General features: G+C 32.0%; 2 protein-coding genes across 2 annotated transcripts; both read right to left on the bottom strand.

Moving 5' to 3' along the window:
• Positions 1-6819: 6819 nt before the first annotated feature.
• On the bottom strand, positions 6820-7177 carry LOC124926355 (flowering-promoting factor 1-like protein 3). The gene has a single exon (XM_047466567.1). It carries the CDS (start codon positions 7150-7152, stop codon positions 6820-6822), a length of 333 nt encoding a protein of 110 aa, XP_047322523.1. The 5' UTR covers positions 7153-7177.
• Positions 7178-20489: 13312 nt separating this feature from the next.
• LOC124921943 (flowering-promoting factor 1-like protein 3) lies at positions 20490-20828 on the bottom strand. The gene has a single exon (XM_047462650.1). The coding sequence runs from the start codon at positions 20826-20828 to the stop codon at positions 20496-20498; it is 333 nt and encodes a 110-aa protein (XP_047318606.1). The 3' UTR covers positions 20490-20495.
• Between the last annotated feature and the right edge of the window lie 5573 nt (positions 20829-26401).

The following is a 26401-nucleotide window of genomic DNA, read 5'->3' as shown; positions in this document are numbered from 1 at the left end:
GCTTATTGAATAGATGATTGAGTTGTGTCATAATGGTGTGATGACATATGATGCAAGCATATCACAATATTTTAACTTGCGCACAACTCTTATGTGGACTATTAATGATTTCTCGGCATATGCAAATCAATCTAGATAAAGAACAAAGGGAAAACTTGTATGTCCGTCTTGTAATAAGAACATTGCATCATTGAGGTTAAAAAATTTCCAGAAGGAGTGTTACATGAGTCATCGATGCTTCCTCCTGCCTAATCATCGTTGGCGCAAAGAGAGCGATACGTTTGACGGGCGTACTAAGCATATATCGTCTCCTATACTACTATCGCGAAAACGAAATTTAGATATAAGCGTGAGATCTAAAAGACATTTGCTTGACAAAGTACCATCTTAAGAGAACGAAAATTTCTCATAAATCCCAAGGTGATAACTGGAACAAACTTATTATATTTTTTCCAATTGACTTACTAGAAATCGTTGTTGTTGAGACATAACTTGGATGTCATGCATATTGAGAAGAATATATGTGATAGCGTGTTGGGAACTTTAATGAATTTCAAAGAAAAGACCAAGGATGGGATTAAAGCTCGGAAAGATTTGGTGTTATTGAACATAAAGTATACCTTACATCCCGTTGAGGTTTATGGTATTCTTCGGTGTCAAGCAGCCCCATATGCACTATCATCGGAACACGAGAAACGATTATGCCAGTTTTTTTTGAAAGATGTTAAAATGTCAGATGATTTTTGTTCAATTATTGGCGTGTGTATAAACATAGAGGATAAAAAAATCTCATGATTGAAGAGTAACGATTGCCACATTTTATTACGGTATCTCATTCCACTAGTTACACGTGGCCTACTTCCCGATGATGTGTACGATTCTTTAGTGAATTTGTCAAGATAATTTTGGTTGCTTTGCCAAAGAAATTTACATCGCGAGCAACTGGAAAAACTAGAGGACAACATTGTCTTCACATTTTGTAAACTAGAGAAGATCTTTCACCTTCTTTTTTTGAAATAATGGTACACCGCGAGCTTTGCCAAAGGTTCATTTAACCTTTGAGACTTGCCTTGAAGGGCCTGTCCAGTATCGATGGATGTATCTAGTTGAACAATATAAGCATACTAAAGAAATACCTTAGGAACATGAACTTTCTAGAAGGTTCAATTAGCGAGATTTACATTGTGAATTAGTGTATGAGTTTGTGTGCCCGCTATTTGGATGATCAAGAGTCGTGAGATGCCTCGATACACACTAGTACAATATTGTCCATATTCTTTTCTATGGAAGAGCTATCAAATGGCATGGCCTACACATACAAACTAGGGGATCGTGAGTGTGCTCATTCTTACATCTTAAAAAATTGTCGCGAGGCTGAAGAATATTATAAGTAAGTGCAGCGATTTCATTGTGTTGTTCATTACTAGCTATGATTTTAGTCCTTTTAGCAATAATTTAATTTAACACTTCTGCAACGATTTTATGCAATCTTGCCAACTCAATATTTCCAATGAAGAACGGGATAAACGATACGTTAGTTATTTCAAAGAAAAAGTAAGTAAAACGTCTCAACAGTTTCTTTTTTAATAGTTAGACAATGTGTTTAACAATAATTTCTACTGAATAGTGGAGTAATTAACCGATGACTCCGATAGAACAATGAATCTTAAAATTTTAGGAGGTGGGCCTACAATATATGCTAAGAAGTATAACTCGTGCGCAATAAATGAGTACAAATTCAACATAGAGAAACACGATGAGAGTTTGACCACCCAAAATAGCAGTGTATAGGTTTTTGGAAATAATGGGATCGAGACAATTAACTAATATGGAGTCCTCAATAAAATCATAGAAGTAGCATTATTTAGTGGAAGATAAGTGATTCTCTTCAAGTGTAGATGGCTCGATGTTCATTACAAAGATCGAGGAATTGAGGTTGATAAGTATGGTTATATTAGTATAAATATGAACATGACTTTACAAACTCAGATGCATAAACCATTAATAATGGAAAACCATGTACAACAAGTTTTTTACTTTACAGATATGGCATCAAGGCTTGGATGAAAAATTGTGACACCAATAAATCTTTGTTACTCTAATTAAGGTTTCAACGTGTTTAATAAGGCTTGGGGTTAAATTGTACATTTTTCTAATAAATATTACATTCTATATTTGTAGTGATCATGGCACCTAAGGGAAGAGTAGTAGATAAGGGTTTTGGATTCAAGTTAGAGAACCTTGTACAGAGGAACGAGGAGGAGTCTGAGGACCCTCTAGCATTATTTGACAATATCGGTGACATTGATTTGGAAGGAAGATTAGAGAGTGATGATGATATGACCATTGATGGTGAACAAAACATTAACTTTGATGATGATGAGACACAACCCCATTTTAGAATGATGTAGGTACCGAAGTTTGATTATATATTTCTTATGATTCTATATAATTTTGTGTTCATTTTTAAAATCTTCTTTAAGGAGGAGACATGGTAAGAACAAAAACAATACAACTGGGAAGTTACAGGTGGGTAGAAGATGCCTCTGGAGTTCAACCCAATAGATTATAAGTCCATGTGCAATAATAGGACTACATGGTCGATGCATATTAGGAGTATCATTCGGGACCCCACTACATTACCGCACATGACCCTACATTGGACGGACCTGAGCTCCAAACAACTGGATCACATATGGAGGACTATCACGATAAGTTATTCGTTAGGGGGTATTAACCATCATCTATAAATAGCTAAATTGTAATTTAATATGAAGTTGTTGACTTTTTAGGATTCTTTTGAGTTCGTTGGGGAGCACATCGACACATATCGATGTCAATGGCTACATCATGCAAAACAACTTTGGGATAGGTAGAGATGTTAATTCAACACCCAGTACATTAGGGCTTGTGAAGGTGATGAGACAGCGATTCAGGCTAATCCCCCTCCCGAGACCGCCCCTTGTGATTGGCATTATCTTATGTATTCTCGCTTCTTCACTCCGGAATTTAGAGTAAGTTAATTTTTTTAACGATCTCTTACTTTAATAATCTATGAAACTAACCAACTTTTTTTATTGCAAAAAACAAGTATGTCGAATTTGAGTAATAGGTCGCATGTCGTGTACAAAAACCATGCGGGCAACGTCTCATTTTCACAAGTCAAGAGGCAATTGGTGCGTTTTATCATTTAATATGAAGATTCTAATGTTTTTTGGTTCTTATTATGATGTCTATTATTGAATTTGTACATGAGAGGAATACTGGACAAGACCCTAATTTTGCTGACATATTTCTCCACACGCATACGAAGAAATCAACTATGTAGGATCCAACTCCGAAGGTCCCTGCTATTGTTTTTTAGAAAGTGGTAAGTCGTGTTTATAGGTTTAACTTGAAACCTATTTACATAGGTACTAATCAAAATTTAATTTGTGTTTGTAGTATGCGTTGCGCACTGCCATTGAAGAAAAACCGAGTCAGAATGAGCTTTAGTTAACGGAGTATGCATTTTGGTCTCATCGACATGATAGAGAGACATTTCAACGAAAATGTCGTGAATGATATAAAAGAGTATCAGTAATGACATTACAATAAGAGAGTCGTTAATGATATTAATATCAGTAACGACATTGCCTTTGGAGAACAATAAGAGAGTCGTTACTGATATTAATATTAGTAACTGTATTGCCTTTGGAGAGCGTTACTGATATTAATATCAGTAACGACATTGTCTTTAGAAAGGCGATACTGATATTAAAATAGTAACGACATTGTCGTTGGAATATCGTTACTGATATAATATCTGTAACGGTTATAGAGCCGTTACTAATACTAATATTTGTAATGTTTCTCTGGTACCGTTATTTATACTCTAATATTTGTAATGACTCTCTAATGTCGTTATTGATACTAATATCTGTAACAACTCTCTAGGACGTTATTGAAATTCATCCACTTTTTCCCTTTCCCCTTTCAGTAACAATTTTGACTTTTACAATTGTACATTTTTCTATAGTGTGTATATGCGTAATTTCATTTTGAAGAACTTATAGTAAATTTTTGTCATAAGTTGGATAATTATAATAAATGGCGATCTTAAATCCGGGAGTTAATATATATTATATTTTATTTTTTCAATAATTATATATAATTTATTTTTTACTAATTATATAAAATATATATTCTCATATATAATTTTTATATATAATGTTATATATTTATTTGTTTTTATATATAAATATATATACATAATTAAAAACAAAATTATTATAAATACTAGACGAACTTACTTTATAATTATTTATAATAGTTATTTTTACTTTTTTTATATTTTTCTCTCTTATTATATATATATATATAATTTTTATCTTCCTAATTATTTTTTTTTATTTTTTCTCGTTATAAATATATTATATCATTAAATTTGAATAAATATATTTTATTTTTTTATTATATATAATTTTTTTCACTAATCATATAAAATATATCTTTTTATATATATATATATATATATATATATATATATATATATATATATATATATATATATATATATATATATATATGTTTAATTTTTAAATTGTCCTACGGGGATGTTATTGATTTTGATCTTGGTGTGGGTATAAATTTATAGGGCAATATGAAAATATTTAATGTTTTAACTTAAAAAGCAGATTCCGCATAGATGAAGGAGCAACTTGGGTGCACTCATTTTTGCGTATTATTAAATAAAAATATTGAAATAAAACATAAAAAATATTTCATAAAATTAAATTATAAAAACAAAAAATATTTAAGATATATTAATATAAAATATTTAAATCAGAAAAAGTTAAAAATGTATTTAACTAAATAGGTTAAGTTTTAAAATATTGAGAAATGTATTTTAGAATGATTTATTATTATAAAAATATAAATTGAAACTTTATTTATTGAAAACCCATTTTTAAAATTTACAGCCAAATTTAATTGAGAAAAATATCATTTAACATATATTTTTAATTAATTCAATTATATATATATATATATATATATATATATATATATATATATATTAATTTTAAGTATTTTCTAATGTTTGTCCAATTATTTATCATAATAATATATTTTAAATAATAATATTAAAATTATTTATTTTTTGTTATTTTTGATAAATATTAATTTTTACTAAATAATCAAAATCAATCTAAATATAAAAAAAAATAGATGAATTGGTTGTGTGAATTTTTTTTTTGTAGTAATAAATAATATTAGACCAAATAGATTTTTTATAATTTAATTTAAAATTCAAATTTTGAAGACATTTTATCTAAATTATTTTTTTCTTAGCGTGCAATCGTTTATATATTTGATCACAAATTATTTTCTAAAACAAATCGCCTATTCAATTTTTAAAAATTTCACCAACCATTCAGTCAAATGTTTGATTAAATATAACTACTTAAATTTAAAATATTATTTTGTATATATATAAGAGATTTAATAATTATATATATTATTAAATCTAATTATAACTACTTAAACTTAAAATATTATTATATAAATATTATCTTTATTATTATTATTATTATTATTATTATTATATATCTATATATATATATAGATATAGAAGTTCTAAAATAATATATATATATAATTTATATATTTTTATATTTATATATATTAAAAAATTATATATATAAATATTAAAAACTAATTTTAAGGTTAAAAGTAAGCGAAAAGTTAGAAATTCTTGAAATAATTAGACATATACGTCTTATATGTAATATATAAATATAATTATAATTATATAAGAGATTTTATAAATATATATATAAATATAATATTTAGAAAAATTGTCAGAAAGGTTATTAGTCACTTTTCTAGAAAAAAGTGTAATGATTAATTTGTATAAAATATATTTTAAATAAGAAAATAGTTTAGAGTGTAATATTATGTATATGATCTAAAAATATGATGGTGTCTTTTGATTATGATATATCCTAGATGAAAATACATGTTATTCAACCCTATGTAACTCATTTAGGCATTAACTGATTATCAATAAGATTTCTATATTTTATCAGTAGTTCATTCTATTTCTTGTTTTAGGATCAGTTAGTTTTGATTCTTGCTAGTTTCTACAAGTATAATTTTCATCTTTTTAGACGTTTGAATCTAAAGAAACAAATGTATCAGCATGCATAGTGCTAAAAGTTAACTACGGATATTTTGTTTCTCTTTAATTGTCTAGTAAAAAGACCTTCAGAAAATAACTATGGGTTATTTTTATCCTATCCTTAAATGAATTATAAATTAATTACACATTAATTTTGTTTGAATAATTATTAGTAAAAAAACATAAGGTAATAAAGATAGGAGATTATGGGTGACATGGGTGCAAACACCGTTGTGCTCTTAACCGGTGGTAACATATGTATATATCTATTTTGTCGTTAATATCGCAAATTGCTCGAGCAACAAACGTAGCCCCTCAATTTTAACTAGTAGGACCAACAAAAAGATTTTGTTCACTATTTAAGGGTTATCACAACGCTTTGAAGCTAATTATACATAAAACACACTTAACATTATAGATTCAGATTCAAATAAACTTTAATATAATCAAATATATATTTAAATATTTAGCGAATAAGCTGTATCAAACTAGCCATTCATGTTGAAGAGACATATAAAGCTAGAAAGACAAATGACAATTACTTGGTAAGTGGTAACTGCTAAACCTATAGCCACTCATACGATAACATAACTATAAAAAAATGTACACATAACTGCATATTGATATTTTTTTTTTTTTGTTAAGAACTTCTGATTGAATTACATAATGATATCTCTAACTTCGAACACATTCTTATTCTTGACAACGATGTCGAACATGTGCATAGACTTAAAGCGGGCAAAGTCTTTGGGAAGAGAAATGAGGTGGATAGTAGAACTCTTATGGAATTGGAATAGGTCTGGGTCATCGTAATATCGCTCCCATCCGAGAGAGATTAACTTCTTCTCCAGAACCGAGTATGAAGTGATCACTTCATCCGTGGAAATATGAACCAAAACTTTCCTCCTTTGCATTGATCCTTGGTTTGAATCTATCCCCGGGCTCTCCACTAGACGAACCACGCCGTTTCTGAACATCCAAACACCCGACATTATATGGATTATATATAAGTACTTTGTGTGAGAGAGATATTGTGTGTAAATTGTGAAACTTTGAGTCTGAAGAAATTATTGATGCTAATGGTGTGGTAAGAATGGGTATATATAGAGGCTAAGTAATGGAAATGTTTGTGGGGGCAAATGGAGATGGTATTATTTTGTGTCCAAAAAGATATTTTTTTTTTAATTTTTTTTTTTTTGGAAAAGAATCACTTTTTTCATTTATTGAAACTATCCAAACAAAACAAAATAAAGTGGATGCATGAGTTAATCAAATGTCAAAGTAGTCATTTCAAATCAATACTTAAAAGTGGTCCCTTTGCTTTCCAGTTGTGTTTGTCCTTTGCAATTGTGTTAGTTTTTATTGTTTTCTTTGTACCATAAATTTGCCTGTAAATTTTCAGACATAAAATAGCAATATTTACACTCAATTCTTTAAAGAAATGATTTTATCCTTAAAATTAAATATACAAATATATATATATATATATATATATATATATATATATATATAATTTATTAATTAGGACAGTTTAAGTGAACATTATACAATTCTAGGGTCAGGGTTCATGAGAATAAAATTCCATTGGAAAACCAATATTTTTCTTGTTTAAGATCTTCTCCATTTATGAATTAATATCAAATTCCAATAATTTATCTATCCACTAAAGTTCACAATACATATATCTTTTATTTCAATTGAAGTGTTTTAATTTGTCATCAAAAAATAAAAGGATGTATGAGTCGTCATACGCTTTAAGGCAAAGTATCTCGGTCATGGTCCATGGGTTGTGGGACAAATTGATTCTACTCCTAGTGAAATATATGGTCCCAATGGATGACGACATTATCCATACCAAATTCTTTGGGAATTCACCAATTATATATGACCTAGCTATCTCTTCAACTTAATTGACAATTTTATTTTGGTCAAGAATAGTCAGTTATGATTGAAGGTGTATTCTCATGCAACACTTTTTTTTTTTTTTACAAAAATATGGCTCTTTGTAACTGTTGAATCTCTAATAGAAATGTTATCTTTTTTTTTCTTTTTTTTTTTTTTAATTATGAGATAATTTGAATAATTTTCAGGGAACACATTTTGGAAGTCCATTATTCACATGCACATAATTATCATGGCCCCTTTTATGGCATTGAAATTTTCAAGTCAATAGTCAAGGGTGCCGAATATCAATGCTTTGTCAAGATTACAAATTGTTTGTGGTTTAAGCAGTTACACATAATATGCTTCAAATGAATCGTGTTAAAGTACATTCGAGTTGAACATTTACCATTTACCATTTTTTTTTTATATTTAGGTCAAATCAATACCAATTTCATTAAAGTGATTTTAGGGGGAGATATGAATATATTTTGTTTCCAATATATATATAGAGAGAGATCATTGATTCCATCTATCCAATTTATTTTCTTCTGGGTCAAATTAAAGAGATTTTGAGTGGGGGCATGCATGCACTTGCAACTAGAATCTTCTTATGAACACTTTTTTTTTTGCATGCAACTTAGTAAATTGGTTTCCCATCAAACACTTTTGTTTTCTTTATCATTCAAACATTACGACCCACTTGCAATCAGCTTTATCATAAAAGTGATTTCATTTTCTTGAAAAATTACAAACGTGCCATTAAGGATAATACAGAAGATTATTGGCTAAAGATGAGTAGAATATTCTTCATGGACCATAATATTTGTGTCATTTAACAGATTTGGGATACATGTAGAAGGTTGTAGAAGAATAGGGAGGTCTCCACAAAGCCATTAATATTATGGTTTTGACCTTGATCCGCCCCACTACTTTCATGAGGCATGCCACGTGAACTCGAGAAGCAAAAAGTATCAAATCATTAAAGATTATATAACTTCCGGGCGCAGTCCCATGGGCCTAAGCGAGGGTATTACTGCGAGAAAATGATGGGTTTAATCATTTGGGTGTCCTTTAAGAAAAACAAAAAATGAAGATCCTCAATGTGTCAAAGAGTGATCTTGAAGGCAAACATAGAAGTTTAATGAATAACATGATTTTTTTATTTTCCTTTAAAAAATAACCAAAAATATGTATTGAACACATGATTTTACAACTCATTATCTATTGGGAGTTAGAATTAAAGTTTCAAAACTAATTGCACAAAATTAACAGATAAAATATTGCAGAAGACACAGAAATACTTTTGTAAATTATTTTCATACTGGGTTGCTCTAAACTCTAAACGATTGTCGTTCGTTCTGTTCTGTGGATATCATAATAGTTTTCTCTAATTCTAAAAAATAAAATAAACTCTAAACTATTGAATAATGTTTAACGTTTGATTGATGGCTATTATTTAATTGTTTTTATATTGTAATTTATGACCAGTAGGGTTATAACTTCTTTTATAATATATTTTTATGATTTTCATTATTGTGAAAAAAAATTAAATTAGTGTAACTCGGTTTAATTTTTTAAACTAATCAAAGTATCTCAGTGGTAAGAATCAGTTTAAGAAACAAAAAAAAAGTCACAAACATGATTGATTATGAGATGTATGTTAGTTCTTATTAATTCTATAAAAAGGAAAAAAAGAAGAATGTTTAATCTTTTCAAAATATTATAACTCTCTAATTTTTAGTTTTTATTTTTTCTAAAACTTTCTCTTTAGTGTTCTTAAACAAAAATAAAATGATTATATGTCCAACTTTTAAAAAATAAAATTTTACCCAAAAAAATGAAAATATTAAAGATGTAAATTTTATAAAAGAATTCTCTTTTTAAATTAATATTATCATTTCAAAATAGTACGATCTTGATCCACAATACATAGTGGGGTCATGCATGCATCTAGAATCTGTTGGTTTCTTTGCCTAGAATATTCTTTTTTGGTGTTTGTCCCACATAGGAAGTGAGTAAGAAAAATGTCTTGACCTGGCCCTATAAATAAAGGCCTTGTGTGTTAGTTTTTTCTTGTACTATCAGTATCTGTAATTCGTGTTAACGATTATAGTGAAATATTTTCAGTGGCTCTGCCCGTGGATTAGTCAGCACTTTTGCTGGATACCACGTTAAATCGGGTGTCGCTTTCATTCCGTCTTTTATTATTATTATTATCATTGTTCTCGCATCAGTTATAACAAACTGGTATCAGAGCTTGGTTGTTCAGATCTGCTCAGGCAAGAACAATGGTTGGAAGTAAAAGTTTGAAAGCCGACAAGTTTACTGGGAGGAATAGCTTCAGTCTGTGGCAGATCAAGGTTCGGGCATTGTTGAAACAACACGGCCTATGGGCTCCCTTGATGAAGCCTGCACCTGTCCCACCACCTGCTGATATGGAGTCTTTGGAAGAGAAGGCACACTCGACATTGCTCTTGGCTCTGGCAGACGATATCATTACTGAGGTGGCTGAGGAGGAAACCGCTGCTGGTTTGTGGTCTAAGCTGGAGACTTTATACATGAAGAAGAGCTTAACCAACAAGTTGCTTTTGAAGCAACGTCTGTTCAGTCTGCGTATGCAGGAAGGTACACCTCTTAGAGACCATCTAGATCAATTAAATGCAATATTATTAGATCTGCGTAATATTGATATTAAGATAGATGATGAGGATGCTGCCTTGATTCTGTTAGTTTCTTTACCAATATCATATGAAAACTTTAGGGAGTCTTTCATTAGTGGTAAAGATTCATTGGCTCTAGAAGAAGTTAGATCTGCCCTTCACAGTAGAGAATTGCGACATAGCTGCAGTGGCACTGTTTCGGATAGTCAGGATGTTGGGCTAGTAGCAAACAACCATCAGGGATATGGTAAACCGGGAAAAAGAAGTTCCCCAAGAAACCAGTCAGTAGGGGTCCGAAACTAACAGATGTGTGCAATTACTGTAAGGAGAAGGGACATTGGAAGAATGAATGTCCAAAGAAGAGACAAAGACAACATGAGAAGGCACCATGTATTGTTGCAGTTGCTGAAGATGGTACAAACTCCGAAGAGGATATTGCCTTAGTTGCTGATGGTCGCACACATTACACTGATGTGTGGGTTCTGGATTCTGGAGCATCTTATCATATTTGTCCTAGGAGAGAATGGTTTTCAACCTATGAGCAGGTGGATGGTGGAAATATTTCTATGGCCAATAGCTCTACCTACAAGGTGGTTGGGATGGGCTCGATCAAGATTAGGACTCATGATGGAAAATTCTGTACACTGAACGAAGTTAGACATGTTCCACACATGACGAAGAATCTCATATCTCTAAGTCTTTTGGACAAGAAGGGGTTTAGTTTCAAAGGTGAAAGTGGGGCTTTACATGTTTACAATGGTTTAGGTGTGATTCTGAAAGGTGTGAAGCGGGGCACTTTGTATCTTCTACAAGGTACTACGCTATCTGATTCTGCTGCTGTTGCTTCCTCCGAGATTGACCAAGGAGACATGACGAAGTTGTGGCACATGAGGCTTGGGCATATGAGTGAGAGGGGGATGCAAATTTTGGCTAAAGATGATCTTTTGTGTGGGCATAAGATAAAGGATCTTGGGTTTTGTGAACATTGTGTTTTTGGGAAACTACATCGCAGCAAGTTCCCCAAAGCGATTCATAGAACAAAAGGCACACTTGATTACATCCACTCTGATTGTTGGGGGCCGTCACGTGTAGAGTCTTTGGGGGGTCACAGGTATTTTCTGTCGTTGATTGATGATTATTCAAGGATGACCTGGATATTCATAATGAAGCATAAGAGTGATGCTTTCAAGAACTTCAAGCAGTGGAAGACATTAGTGGAGAATCAAACTGGGAAGAAGGTCAAGAGGTTGCGAACTGATAATGGTTTGGAATTATGTTGGTCTGAGTTTAATGAGTTTTGCAAGACTGAGGGGATTGCCAGACATCATACGGTTAGGAATACACCTCAGCAGAATGGTGTAGCAGAACGTATGAATCAGACACTACTGGAGAGAGCTCGGTGTATGCTCTCAAATACTGGGTTAACAAGAATGTTTTGGGCTGAAGTAGTTAACACAGCATGCTATCTGATTAATCGTGGACCTCACACAGGTATAAATCTGAAAACTCCTTATGAACTGTGGTCTGGGAAGCTTGCTGATTACTCTAATTTGAGAACTTTTGGTTGCACGGTCTACTATCATGTCAATGAGGGGAAGTTGGAGCCAAGAGCAAAGAAGGGAGTATTTGTAGGCTATGGGGATGGTGTGAAAGGATATAGGATCTGGTCCCCTTCTGAGAGGAGGGTTATTCTGAGTAGGAATGTTGTCTTTGATGAAAATTCCATGGTTAACCCAACTGTGAAGTTCACCATTCCGGTAGATTATGGTGTCAAGAAACAGGTGGAGCAGGAAAAGACTGAGGCTAGTTGTGAAACAGATGAGAGTTTTTCTCAACCACTTTCAGAGGCAGATTTTCCAGTTGCTCCATCATCATCTGTAGAACATCATAATCCAGCTCTTAATCGCCCTAGAAGAGCTAATTTTGGAGTACCTCCTATAATGTATGGCTATGAGGACATGGTTGCCTATGCTTTACAGGTTGCAGAGGAAGTGGATCCTCATGAGCCATCCACCTACAAGGAAGCTGTTATAGGTACTGAGTCTGTCCAATGGCTTGCTGCCATGGGAGATGAGATGGCGTCACTTCAAAAGAATCAGACTTGGGAATTAGCTAGAAGACCACCAGAGAGAAAGGTTGTCACTTGTAAATGGTTGTTCAAGAAGAAGGAAGGGTTGTCACCAGCTGAGGGGGTCAAGTATAAAGCTAGGTTAGTTGCTAGAGGGTTCAGTCAGAAAGAGGGAGTGGACTATAATGAGATATTCTCACCAGTAGTCAGACATACTTCCATCAGGGTGCTACTTGCTATAGTTGCACATCAGGACCTGGAACTCGAACAGCTAGACGTGAAGACAGCTTTCTTACATGGAGAGTTGGAAGAAGAGATATACATGACTCAGCCAGATGGTTTTCAGGAACCTGGAAAAGAGGACTATGTTTGCAAGTTGAAGAAGTCCTTATATGGATTGAAACAGTCTCCGAGGCAGTGGTATAAGCGGTTCGATAGCTACATGTTTGAGATTGGCTATTCAAGGAGTCCGTATGACAATTGTGTCTACTACAACAAGCTCAAAGATGGTTTCTTCATCTATTTGGTATTGTATGTAGATGATATGTTGCTAGCTGTTGAGAAGAAGTCTGACATTCAAAAGTTGAAGGGGCTACTCAATATAGAATTCGAAATGAAGGATTTGGGTGCTGCTAAGAAAATTTTGGGAATGGAGATCTACAGAGATAGAAGTCATAAGAAGCTATTCTTGTCACAGAAGGGATATATTAAGAAAGTTCTATCGAGATTTGGAATGGCTACTGCTAAGCCCATTGATACTCCTAGTGCTTCAAATGCACATTTGTCTGTAGCATTTGCACCTAAATCATCTCAGGAGAAGGAATACATGTCACATGTTCCTTATGCTAGTGCAGTGGGAAGCTTGATGTATGCTATGGTCTGCACTAGACCGGATCTTGCACATGCTGTTAGTGTTGTCAGTAGGTTCATGGGAGACCCTGGTAAGGAACACTGGCAAGCAGTGAAGAGGATTTTCCGCTATCTCAGGGGTACATCTGATATTGGTCTCAGTTATGGTGGTGATAGTCAGTGTCTAGTATCTGGTTACTCAGATTCTGACTATGCTGGAGATGTAGACAGTAGAAGATCAATGACTGGTTATGTATTCACGCTTGGTGGTTCTGTTGTGAGTTGGAAGGCTACTCTGCAGCCGACAGTAACTTTGTCTACTACAGAGGCAGAATATATGGCTTTGACAGAAGCTGCTAAGGAGGGAATCTGGTTGAAAGGATTGGTTAGTAACTTGGGTCTACACCACGATTAGGCTTTAGTGTACTGCGACAGTTTGAGTGCAATATGCTTAACCAAGGATCAAGTTCACCATGAGAGAACAAAACACATTGATGTGAGGTACCATTTTCTGAGAAGTGAGAAGAGGATCAAGGTAAACAAAGTGGGTACTGCAGACAATCCAGCTGATATGTTTACCAAGCCGGTTCTGCAGAGCAAGTTTCAACACTGTTTGAACTTGCTCAATGTTAGAAGCTGTTGATTGCCCTTGAAGGGGCAAGGCCTGAGGCAGAGCAGGTCACATCTGGGCATTCGGTGTAATGCATCTGTTTTTTATCTGGGCATTTAGTGTAATGCATCTGGCACATCTGGTACTTAATGTACATCTGGTGCATTTGGCTATCTGGGAAATATTCAAGTCAAGGTGGAGATTTGTTGGTTTCTTTGCCTAGAATATTCTTTTTTGGTGTTTGTCCCACATAGGAAGTGAGTAAGAAAAATGTCTTGACCTGGCCCTATAAATAAAGGCCTTGTGTGTTAGTTTTTTCTTGCACTATCAGTATCTGTAATTCGTGTTAACGATTATAGTGGAATATTTTCAGTGGCTCTGCCCGTGGATTAGTCAGCACTTTTGCTGGATACCACGTTAAATCGGGTGTCGCTTTCATTCCGTCTTTTATTATTATTATTATTATCATTGTTCTCGCATCAGTTATAACAGAATCATCTCAAACATATTTTGACATGCGTCTTACTAAATTGGTTTGCCATCATACATTTTTATTTAACTTCTTTTTTATTTCAAATATCAGGACCCAATTACAACTTTATGAGAAAAAATGGTTTCACTTTCTATTTTTGAAATTTTACACTTTCTAGTTTTGAATATTGTGCCATTATGGAGAATAGAAAATGTAGACTAAAGATGAGTAAATTCTTCATGGACTTTAAGGACTAGGCTGGTCTCCACAATGACCTCATTGTGCACGGTCAGGAACATGCACCATGTGATATTGGAAAGCAAAAAATATCGGCTCCGCATCCAAATAAGTATATAGATTTTAAAATATTTATGTCGAAAGCGAAAAAATATCGGCGCCGCAATATACTTATATTATATCGTTGATGTCGTACTCAACTATATTTGACATAGAGTTAATTGAATTGTTTTGCAAGTTTATGTGTATATATACATTGTGACTTTTGAATTTATATATAGAATCTCTTTTAAAAAAAGATAAAAGATTTAATAATTTTAAACAACTTTATGAATATTAAATTGAAAAATGGAAACGTAATTGAATAATTGAACATGTAAATCTTCCAAAAGACATTTTGGACACAACGCTGCAAATCTTTACATGTTCTCCTAAACTTTTGTCATTTCTCAACTCTAAATTGTGCAAATTTTTAATAGATAGATAAATTTAGAAACCTTTAAAAATAACACGAATATGAATAATATGGATATATATTATTTAATTTTATTAAATTATAAAAATATTATAACACTATAATATAATTTGTAAATTTAATTTGAATTAATTAAAATATACATTTAATTTTATAATAAAATATCATCAAATGTTATAATAGAAAATAATAACTTTCTATAATCAAATTATGACATGATTTATCACAAACTCGATCAAATAAAACTACAAAATGTGAGAAATAACAAGTTCACAAAGTATAAAGAAATATAATTGAATCCAAACATTTCATATAAACTAAAATCGATATTGGTTAAAGTCCTTTTAGTACAAAAATTGGTTTTTTTCGTATCGAGTTTCATAATTCAAATTATTGTGAAGCTTTTTTGTTTCTTTTTTTTAATTTGTGTTTCTTTATCTCCGTCTTCCCCAGGTTCATTTCTGAATTTTTAATAGTTTTTTCAATTATCTCTATGTGATCTTGTTAATATCATAAATATTTTAACAGAACAGATTCATAATCATATAAGTAGTACATAGGAATGACAATGGGGCAGTTCAGAGCGAGGAATGTATTTATCGTCGCCGCCCCATTTTTACTTTAGGGATTTTTTACTACCATCTTCACCCTATTCGGTTTTGGTAAATCCCCGCAGGGCAACATTTATACCATATTCTCAAAAATAAATAATTTTTTATATAATCAAATAATATAAAGCGGTTTTTTATCTAATATATATTGTATTATATTAAAAATTTTATATTATTATAAATAAATAAACTTAAAACTCTTATAAAATATAATTAATAAATAAATATATTGATGATTTTATATATTTAATTGTGTTTTTAGTGATCGGGGATAATCGAGGTGAAATCGGGACAATTCAAGACGGAAGACACAAATATCATCCCCTCCCCGGTCAACTACTTGTCAAACCGGGGGAAATCGCACCAACCAAGACAATTTGGTTCGTATCGCAGCCGGTTTCAAATTGCATAGTTAGTAGTACATACTTATAATCTTCTCTAATTATGATCACAAATTTATTGTGGAGACTAATAAAGTTAATCATTTTATATTTTAATTAAGATTAAATAAAAAAATAATGATTGTTTTTCAAATAAACAATTTAGTTATATTCCGGATGGATTTGTTGGCACTTTGGGCAATTCCAATCCTCCAAACATACTCATGAATTTTATTTAATTTAATGATAGATGACTGTGAGAAGGTTGTCAATATTTGTATTAAAAAACAAATCAATTTTACCTTAACTGAATTAATCCCTTAGGATGTATACATAAAGCTAAGGGGATAAAAGTTGCAATTCCCATATATAAGAACATTTTGAATACTAAAAATATAGCGCCTTAAGTTATTGTCATGGTTATTAAGTTGACTATGAAGAGAAGTATTATTCTTGTTATGAGTTAAATCATTCATAGTGCTTAGTATATGATCTATAAGTTAGATGGTAAATTAATCCATGCATAGAAAATCAATGTGAAGAGAAGACTTTCGGAGAAATAACTCCTTATTGATTTTTTTAACTAAGAATTGTTGATTGATTTACATGATGATATCTCTCACTTTGAAAACATTATTGTTCTTGACCAAGGCTGTCAAAATCGAGAGTTTACGTAAAATCGTTGGTCATTTGTAAACTCGTAAAATCTAGAGTTTAATTGAAATCGTAAGAGTTTAATTTTAAAAAAAAATAGTTATATATTATTATTATTATTTATATATATAATAAAATATTTTATACTTAACCAATTTAAATATTTTATATATTTAATTATAAACGTAATTAAAAATTAATAATAAATAAATAACACTATTAAAATATTATACTTACAAAAATTAATTAATTTTATTTATTTATTTGAATAAATAATAACTTTATTTTTTAAACGTAAAATCGTATAAAATTGTAAAATCGAAATTATTTATAAACTCGTAAAATCTTATTATCGTAAATTTAAAATCGTAAGAGTATACATATTTAAGAGTTTATTTAAAATCAGACACGTTAACCTTCCGTGAAATCGTAAAATCGTAAGATTTTAATAGTCAACTCGAGATTTTAACAACCTTGTTCTTGACAACAATGACGAACATGTGCATGAACTTAAAGCGGGCAAAGTCTTTTGGGAGAGAGATGAGGTGGATAATTGAGCTCTTGTGGAACCACGCCGTTTCTAAACGTCCAAACACCCGACATTATATAAATTATGTAATAGTAATGTGTGTGTGAGAGATGTGTACAAATTAAGAATAACTTTTTTGCATTCATCTAAACTATCCAAACAAAACTAATACAAGTTGTGACATGGGCATGCATGACTTAATCAAGGCCTCTTTTGATGAAAGGGTTTTTTTTGGGATAAAACTCAGTTTTTATCCCAAAACCCAAACATCTTATCAACCATCAAATTAAATAATTTTATCATATAAATATCAAAATTACTCTCTAATTTTATACACTCTCTTTAAATCATCATTCTCTCACCCATAATCTCTAAAGTCAAAAACTAAATTAGTCTTCTAATTTTAAAAACCAGTTTTCTCCTAGTTTTATTAAACAAGAATTTTTAAGATAAAACTCAAGTAAAAAATAATATATATATATTGTCCCTTTTCAGTAGAAGCAATCATAATATAATTAAGTGAAAAAAGTAAAAAATATATATTCTAGGAACATGAACTTAAACATTAATTGGGAATCCAATATTTTTCTTACATATAAGATCTTATCCATTAAATCAATGAATCAAAATCACTTTCAATTGTCAAGTATGATGTGACAAAAAAATATAAGGATGTATGAGTTCTGGGCTTTAAGGAAAAGTAACTCCATCAAGAACCATGGGCTGGGGGGCAAATTGATTCTACTCCTCGTGAAATCTATGGTCCCTAATGCATGAACATTGTTATCAAACCTCATTGCCACCATTTGTGATGGACCAAGACATTATCAATACCAGCTTCTTTGGGGGAATTCATCAATTATGACCAATCTTTTCAACTTGATCCACAATCTGATTTTTGACAAGAATTGACAGTTATATGATTGAAGTTGTATTCAATCTTATGAAAAATTTGTTTATTCAATCACTAGTTAGCAGAACCATTTTCAACAATCCGAAATTAATGACGATAATATTAAATAACCCATTGTTGTTTATGGTTCAACAACAATGGGTTTCCAACATATATCATAACCTCGAGCTATAGATCCAGGTCATTTTCTTCCAGATCAAATTCAAGAGATTTTGAGTGGGGCATGCATGCATGCATATATACTGCAACCAGAATCTTCTTATGAGCAGCCATATTTTTTGCATGCACATTACTAAATTGATTTCCCATCAAACACTTTTGTTTTCTTTCTCATTTCAAACATGCATCACGACTTACTTGCAATAAACTTTAAAAGAAAAGTGATTGATCCCACTTTCTAATTTTGAAAAATTACAAACTTGCCGTAATGGATAATACATGAAAAATTATAGGCGAAAGATGAGTATATATATTCTTCTTGGACCATAATATTGGTGACATGCAACAGGTTTGGGACACAGAATGTTCGTGAAGGAATAGGCAGGTCTCCACAAAGCCATTAATATTTAGTTATCACTTTCGATCCCCACTGATTTCACGAGGCACGCCACGTGATCTTGAGAAGCAAAAAGTATCGTCGCGCCGCCGCCGCCAATATTGTGTCATTGTCTTACACTTAGATGTTGGATATGTTATAGAGGCGGTCGTTGTCAAATCATTAAAGATCGTCAAATTGCTAGGCTCAAACACATGGGCATGTAGCCTAAGTGAGGGGAATTCAGGTGATGAATAATGAGTTAATCATTTTGGGTGTTCCTTAAGAAAACAAAATTGAATATCCTAAATTAATTTGTCAAAGAGTGATGAAGGCAAACATAGAATGAGTTGAATGAATAACATGATTTGTGATTTTTATAACCGTAAAAATATCTGCATTTTTTTTAAAAGTGAGACTTTTTTAAATTTAATGCACGATTATTGTGAAGATAACAAATTAAAGTATTTACTAAATTATGTTATATGTTGGTACAAGTTTAACCAAGTTGTATTTGCAACTCAATGTGTATCCGAGTTGCAAATAGTTTTGTAACAAAATTGGTTATAAAAACTCATTTTGCAACTTCTATTGCAAATTCATGTAGTTGGAAAAAATAGTTCGAAGATGTTTTAGTTGAAATGTTTGATTTCATGTCCACCAATTAAGTTGGACGCTTTGGGATGGCGTGCCGAGAATCTAAACTTATTTTACAGGCATCCTAGCTATATTTGAAGGCTAAAGAAAGCATGATCAATAAATAATTTCATGGATACTCTCATACTATTAATTTGAGATCATTCTCTATGGGTGAATGGGTCATTTGAAAGTCTAGAACATGCAACTATGTTTACATTGATTATCGGTTGGTCTATCTGGTTGAAACATGCATTTCTTTGAAGATCATTAGGACCAAGACAAATTTGGACCAAAGAAAAATGGGATATTTTTTAAAGTACTAAAGGGGGCCGTATTTGCACAAACCCATTCACATGTCATCCCATAAGTTGCCCCCTCCTATGTTTTGTTTGTATATTGCTTAAAGATTTATGTTTCCCCCACTGATTTATTGTTTTCATCTTCTCCAATTCTAGTAGTACGTCTTTTTTATATTGAAATGAAGGTTTACCCTTCAATCTTTCACACACAGAATCGCAACCTTTTGCGTTGGACTTATGAAATTGTATTATCTTTTTCAAAAAATATTCATCACTTTTAAAAAATATATGAAACTTCATTCATGTTAAGCCAATTAATCTTCATTTCACCAAATAACAAACCAAGATATCATAAACAAATGACAATTACATAATTACTAAACATACAAAGTTGTCCACCACCCATATATTCAATTAATGCTAATTAATTTGCAAACCCATTTGACTAATACATAACTCAAAAACAAATTTGCATAAGCTTAAGACAAAACATAGATAAATTAAGCTAGCTAACTGTGGTTTACATAACTATGTCCCGGACTTCAAAAACATTCTTGTTCTTGACAACGATGTCGAACATGTGCATGGACTTAAAGCGTGAAAAGTCTTTAGGAAGAGAGATGAGGTGAATGGTGGAGCTCTTGTGGAATTGGAAAAGGTCTGGATCATCGTAATATCGCTCCCAGCCGAGAGAGGTTAGCTTCTTCTCCAGAACCGAGTACGAGGTGATCACTTCATCCGTGGAAATGTGAACTAGAACTTTCCTCCTTTGTAGTGACCCTTGGTTCGACTCTGTCCCTGGGCTCTCGACTAGACGAACCACGCCGTTTCTGAACATCCAAACACCCGACATTATATAAATGATGTGTGTATTGATCAGAGAATGAGTGAGAGATGTTTTGAGGTTGGAGATGTGTTTGATCCAAATGGTGGTGGAGAATGGGTATATATATAGAGAGGCAAAGTGGAAATATTGTGGGGGAAAATGGAGATGATATTATTTTGAAAAGAATCTTCTTTGTGTAAAGAGTAATTATTTCCTAACTTAAATTTTTTATTTTATTGCCAGAATTTGAGAGACATTTTTTATTCATTAAAATGATTTGGCTTTATTAGTAGATGGATGTCACTATATATTTGATTGGCAAAGATAGCCAAAGGGATTTCTATTACTGAAGCTTTCAAGATGAACATACTTAGGACTTTGGATGTGACCCAACTTTTCAAGATGGGTGGGTAAATACTCCAAATCTATATGGTAATTTACAATATTAAAATAATTATTTTTATTTATTTTTAATAAATAAAAATCAAAATAATTAATTTATAGTCAAAAACCAATTAAAAAAATTAAATAAGCTAATTATAATGATAAGAAAAATCTAATTAATTAAGAAAAATGGTCTAAATAATAAAATTAAAATTATTTAAGAAAAATATTTTATTCATTTATTTTAAAATAATTTTAAAAAAATTAAAGGATAAAAATAAATTATTTTAATGAATTGTTGTATCTATTTCATCTAAAAGAATTATTTATTTAAAACTTAAAAATAATTAAATAATTAAAAAAATTGATAAAATATTTGTCATATGTATTTTAATATTTTGTGTATTTAAAAAGATAAAAATTAAAATAAAAAAGTTGAAAAAAAATCAATTTCAAATAAAACATTAAGGATTTATTAAATAATATATATTTGTGATCATGTATAGCAGAAACTAAAAAAATAGTTGCAGCGCACGCCAGGACCATTGGATGAGCACTAGAATCGCATCAAACGCTCATCAGCAGCACGCGTTGTTGCGCGTAGCCCGCTGTAGCGAAAGCAACGCGCGCCCGGTCCACAACAGAACGGCTAACACCCTGTTATCCAGGACACTAACGGAACGCCAACTTCTAATGAAATGCCAACGGAACGCTGAAATGCGCTAAAACCGACGTCGTTTTGAGTGCCACATTTGTCTTTATCGCGATGCCGAACAGATAAGCTCTGAAGATCCGTGTTGATTTTGGATTTTTAGAACTCATCCATTGGTCGATGGTTTTGACTAGTTCAAAGCCCAAAATGATCACCATCATTCTCCCCAACAAAAATAGGGATGAATCACCCATATTCCGGTGACTTCAGCCAAGAACAACAAAAAGTCATTAATGGCTTTTGGCCGATTCAGGCCACTAGACGCCCCAACCGACTTAGGATTTCTATAATTAGCTTCCCTAAGTAATTATGAAGGAAGAGAATCCAATCTCCACCTTCAAATAGGAAGATTTCCAAAAATCCGTCATTGAAGCTCAAAGTTTCTAGATTTTTCAAAATCTATTTGAGACCTTAAAACTTGATCCAAGCATCCCAACAAATTCCCTAAGGTCCAAAGAATGTTCTCCAATCCTTTGTATGATTCCAATTGCCCTTTAAATCATATTTACAGTTTGAATTTGAAATTTTTATATTTCAAATTGTAAAATCTTGTATGATTATTGTTCATAGTGTTTTATGGATGAAAATCATTCCAAGAATCATTTAGGAACTATCTGGATAGGATAGAACTAATTAATCGGTCTAAATAAAAAAACAAATTTAAATTTAAAAAAAATGGGTTTGTTGTTGTTCTTTGGTTAGTTCTTTTGAATCACAGCTCGGAAAACTTCCAAATATTATTGTAAACATGTTGGACAACTATTTAGATCATGTTTGATTCATCCCGATAATATTTTTCAAAATAAATGCAAATTTTGAGTTCTTGAATTAGTCAAAACGAACAGTTAGAGTTTTTGTTTTGGTACCAATCAAATATATGTGATATAAGGAAGCTATTGGAAAACTAATTTCACTTTAAAACAGCTTTTAAATCAAAGACCTAAATTTTGATCAAAAACTCTTTTGAACAAATTTCTCATCATCCAGGTCGATAGATATCTTGAGATGATGATCAACATGACCATGGGAGCTTTGTGAAGCTACCTAAACTCTTAGATCAAAGAATTAGAGCTAAAAAATAAATTTTAAAAATAGATTCTTGTGTTCTTGAGGACCGAGGCCTACTAGCCAGGGACCGAGAGATCCGACCAAGAATTCTTAATTCGGACCAAGACCAAGGACCAAGAAAATTGAGTTAAGACCGAGACTTAGGACCGATGTTCTTGAGTTAGGACCGAGACCTATGACTTATGTTCTTGAGCTAGGACCGAGAGACCCGATCGAGGATTCTCACCTAAGACCGAGAGGTTTGACTTGGGAACGAGAATTCCAAGACCAATAACAGAAAGGTCTAAGCCTAGGACTATGACTCCCGAGACCCAGGATCAAGAGTCCTAACCCTAGACCGAGAGTACTAACCTTCAGACCGAGACTCCCTAACCTTAAAACCGAGAGTTCTAACCCTAGGATCGAGACTCCCTAACTCTGGGACTGAGAGTTCTTACCTAAGGACCGAGAGGTCTAACCTTGAGGTTGAGAATCCCAAGTTTGGACCGAGAGCTCTTGAGCTCTAACTGAGGAACTTAGCATAGAACTAACCCCGGACCGAGAAGTTTTTACACCTCGACCGAGAAATCTAGCCCCAAATTAGTCAAGACCAACAAGTTTTTACACCTAGACCAGTAATCCCAACTAAGGACCAAGATTCTTGGCATCCTGGTCGAGGGACTCTAGTACACAGATCGAGAGCTCCCGAGCCAAAACCAAGAGTCTCTAAACCCCGACCGACAAAAATGAACCCCAGCCTTAGGACTCCAGTCCTAAGGCATGTTTGGTTCCAATTTTCAAAATCCAAAATTATTTTTATAATTTTTTGTAATTTTCTAAAAATCCAAAAAATTAGAAAAAGTATTTTAAATATTTCTAGATATTTCCACAAAAATATATCAACAAAGGCTCGTCTAGTGTTTATTTCAAAACCCTAATGCCTTTAAAAATGAATGATAATCTTCAGGTATTCCCACCATAGCTATCATTCGCAACAGGTACTAGCATTTTAAATATTGTTGTTTCAATATTTCAAATAATGCTAGAATCTATAAACATGACTAGGATTGGAAAAATAATCGATTAAAACTCAAACGTTATATAACCAATTTTCAAAAAGCCAAGTTTATAAAGTAAAGATTTTTTAACGGGTACGGAGGACATGGCGCAAAAGCCCTTTCCCGAGTATCACCAAACTTCGAACCTAACGAAACTCTAGTGTAAAATGCGTTTGTACACGTACATATTTTATTGATTTTTTCTAAAATTAATTGGAGACTATGTCTTCAAATAAATAATCTTTTCTTAAATTAATTATGTTTATTTAATTTAAATAGGATTTCATAAAAATCAAATTATCATTTGATTACAGCTAATCAAATCCCCGGATTATTAAAATTTTGAATAAAATTAATTATTTTTACATGATTTATTTTCAAATTGTCGGGTTCTATCAAAATCTTTTAAAAAATGTTTTATTTTAAAAAGATGTCTGACACACAAACCAATGTTGAAATGATCGAATTTCGAGCCACTTCGGGCCCACATGCCACGTGTCGACCACACGTACTAATGTGGGATTCCTGGGGCATACAAAGTGATTTGATCTTTCATTGTTTTGATTCCGGAATTATGGGTGAAAATGGTACTCGTATACCTAATACATGTAGGTACCCTATGTTCGGGATCGAATATTTTAAATTAGGGTCGGATTCGGGGTACAGAATGAGAAGGGGAGAAGGTTACCCGATCGAATTCAGGGTTGGGATGAGAAGTGTGTCAAACCAAACTCGAAACCCGATACCCGACTATATTAATATATATATATATATATATTAATAAAGTGATTTTTTAAAGTTTTAATTATTATAATAAATATATATCATTTATTATATTCATACTCACACTTCACGTCATCCAAAATATTTATTTCTCATAATTATTCATTTTCACATTTTTTAATAACAAAATGTTATTTCCTCTCCTCATTCTTCATTTTCAACATCATTCTCTCTAGTTTTTTAATACTGTTCTCTATAGTTTCTTCAATATTTATTCTCTTTAATTTATTCTTCAATTCTAATAACAATAATGTTGTTATATTCTTCAAAAATATTACAACAACACAAGTATGAGTAAGTAATTTTTTTTGATATCATTAGTTTTAAAATTATTTCTTATTTTTCAACATCTAAAATCTTAAATAGAGATACTCACCCGGGTCAGGGTCGGATAATAAAATAAAAATTAGATTCAGGGATGGGTACTCACCACTCAATGGGTAGGGTACTCGTTGTCATCCCTTCCCAGAACCACTCTATTAGTATTGTACATTAGAGTTGGGAAACGAGCCGAATGAACAAGACTCAATACTTTGAATGGCACTATATTTGTAGCTCTTGGATTGGCACTAGAAAAAAAAATTTAATTATATGATATAATCTAAAAAATATATATTTATCAAAATTTGCAACATTTTAGGGGTAAACGAAACTAAGATAACATTTTTATTTGACACAATTTTGAATTTTACCATTTACATATTATTAAGATTTTATAGTAAAGCAAGATGGACGACACAATTATTTGGGCCTATAGGTTGTATTGGGCCTAGATACCATTTTATTGGGCACGATACAAATCATAATTGATACGGTGTGTCTGTGTTTGGTCAGCACAATATGTAAGTATTTTGAATTATCAAATTATTTCCCTCTCAACATGGTCGCACGTGGGTGAAGTTGACACGGGAAAGTGTATTCCCTCATTAGAGGAAGTATCGGAGTCGCACTCGAGTAATACTTCTAATCCATTGACATGTGAGAAAGTTTCTCACAAGACACCACACATGACACAGGAGCTCAACCAATGTTAGACGACACCCTATGTCCTCATAGGATGGCTAGTGTGGGCAAAAAGTGGTTGATCAAGGAATGAATGCGTGTGACTAAAAGAAACATTATTATTAAACTCAATGTCGACAACAATACATACACATGAGAAATCCTTGAACTAATGGTGGTCGTAACACAAATATTATATAACTCATGATGAAACGTCAAACAAAGTTAAATATAAAAAATGATATATGCTAATCAAATGTTAACAAAGAAAAAAACAAGTCTTAAACAACAATTTCAAAGCTCCATATCATTATTCTCAAAAAGGTTGAAGTCTATTTGGAGCTCAAATTTCTTACGGATAACCATAGTGTTAGAATATAAAATAATATATTTGTAAGATATTATCACAATATTATAAATTATGACAATATCAATATTATATTAATTTATATATATATGTTGATTATAATGTCTATATAATAGACATAATGTTAGAGTTTGTGGCCCAAATTCTTGTTGGATCAGCGGGCTTTGCCCGCACTGTATGGACTTTTAGTCTTAATGGGTCTAACCCCTTTTCATTTACATCACATTTTAGGGTTAGACAATATATA

This window comes from Impatiens glandulifera, chromosome 1 (genome assembly GCF_907164915.1).
Source record: "Impatiens glandulifera chromosome 1, dImpGla2.1, whole genome shotgun sequence".
In the NCBI taxonomy this organism is placed as follows: Eukaryota; Viridiplantae; Streptophyta; class Magnoliopsida; order Ericales; family Balsaminaceae; genus Impatiens; species Impatiens glandulifera.
The sequence above is the reverse complement of the archived record's forward strand: the minus strand, read 5'-3'. Positions and strand labels throughout refer to the sequence as shown.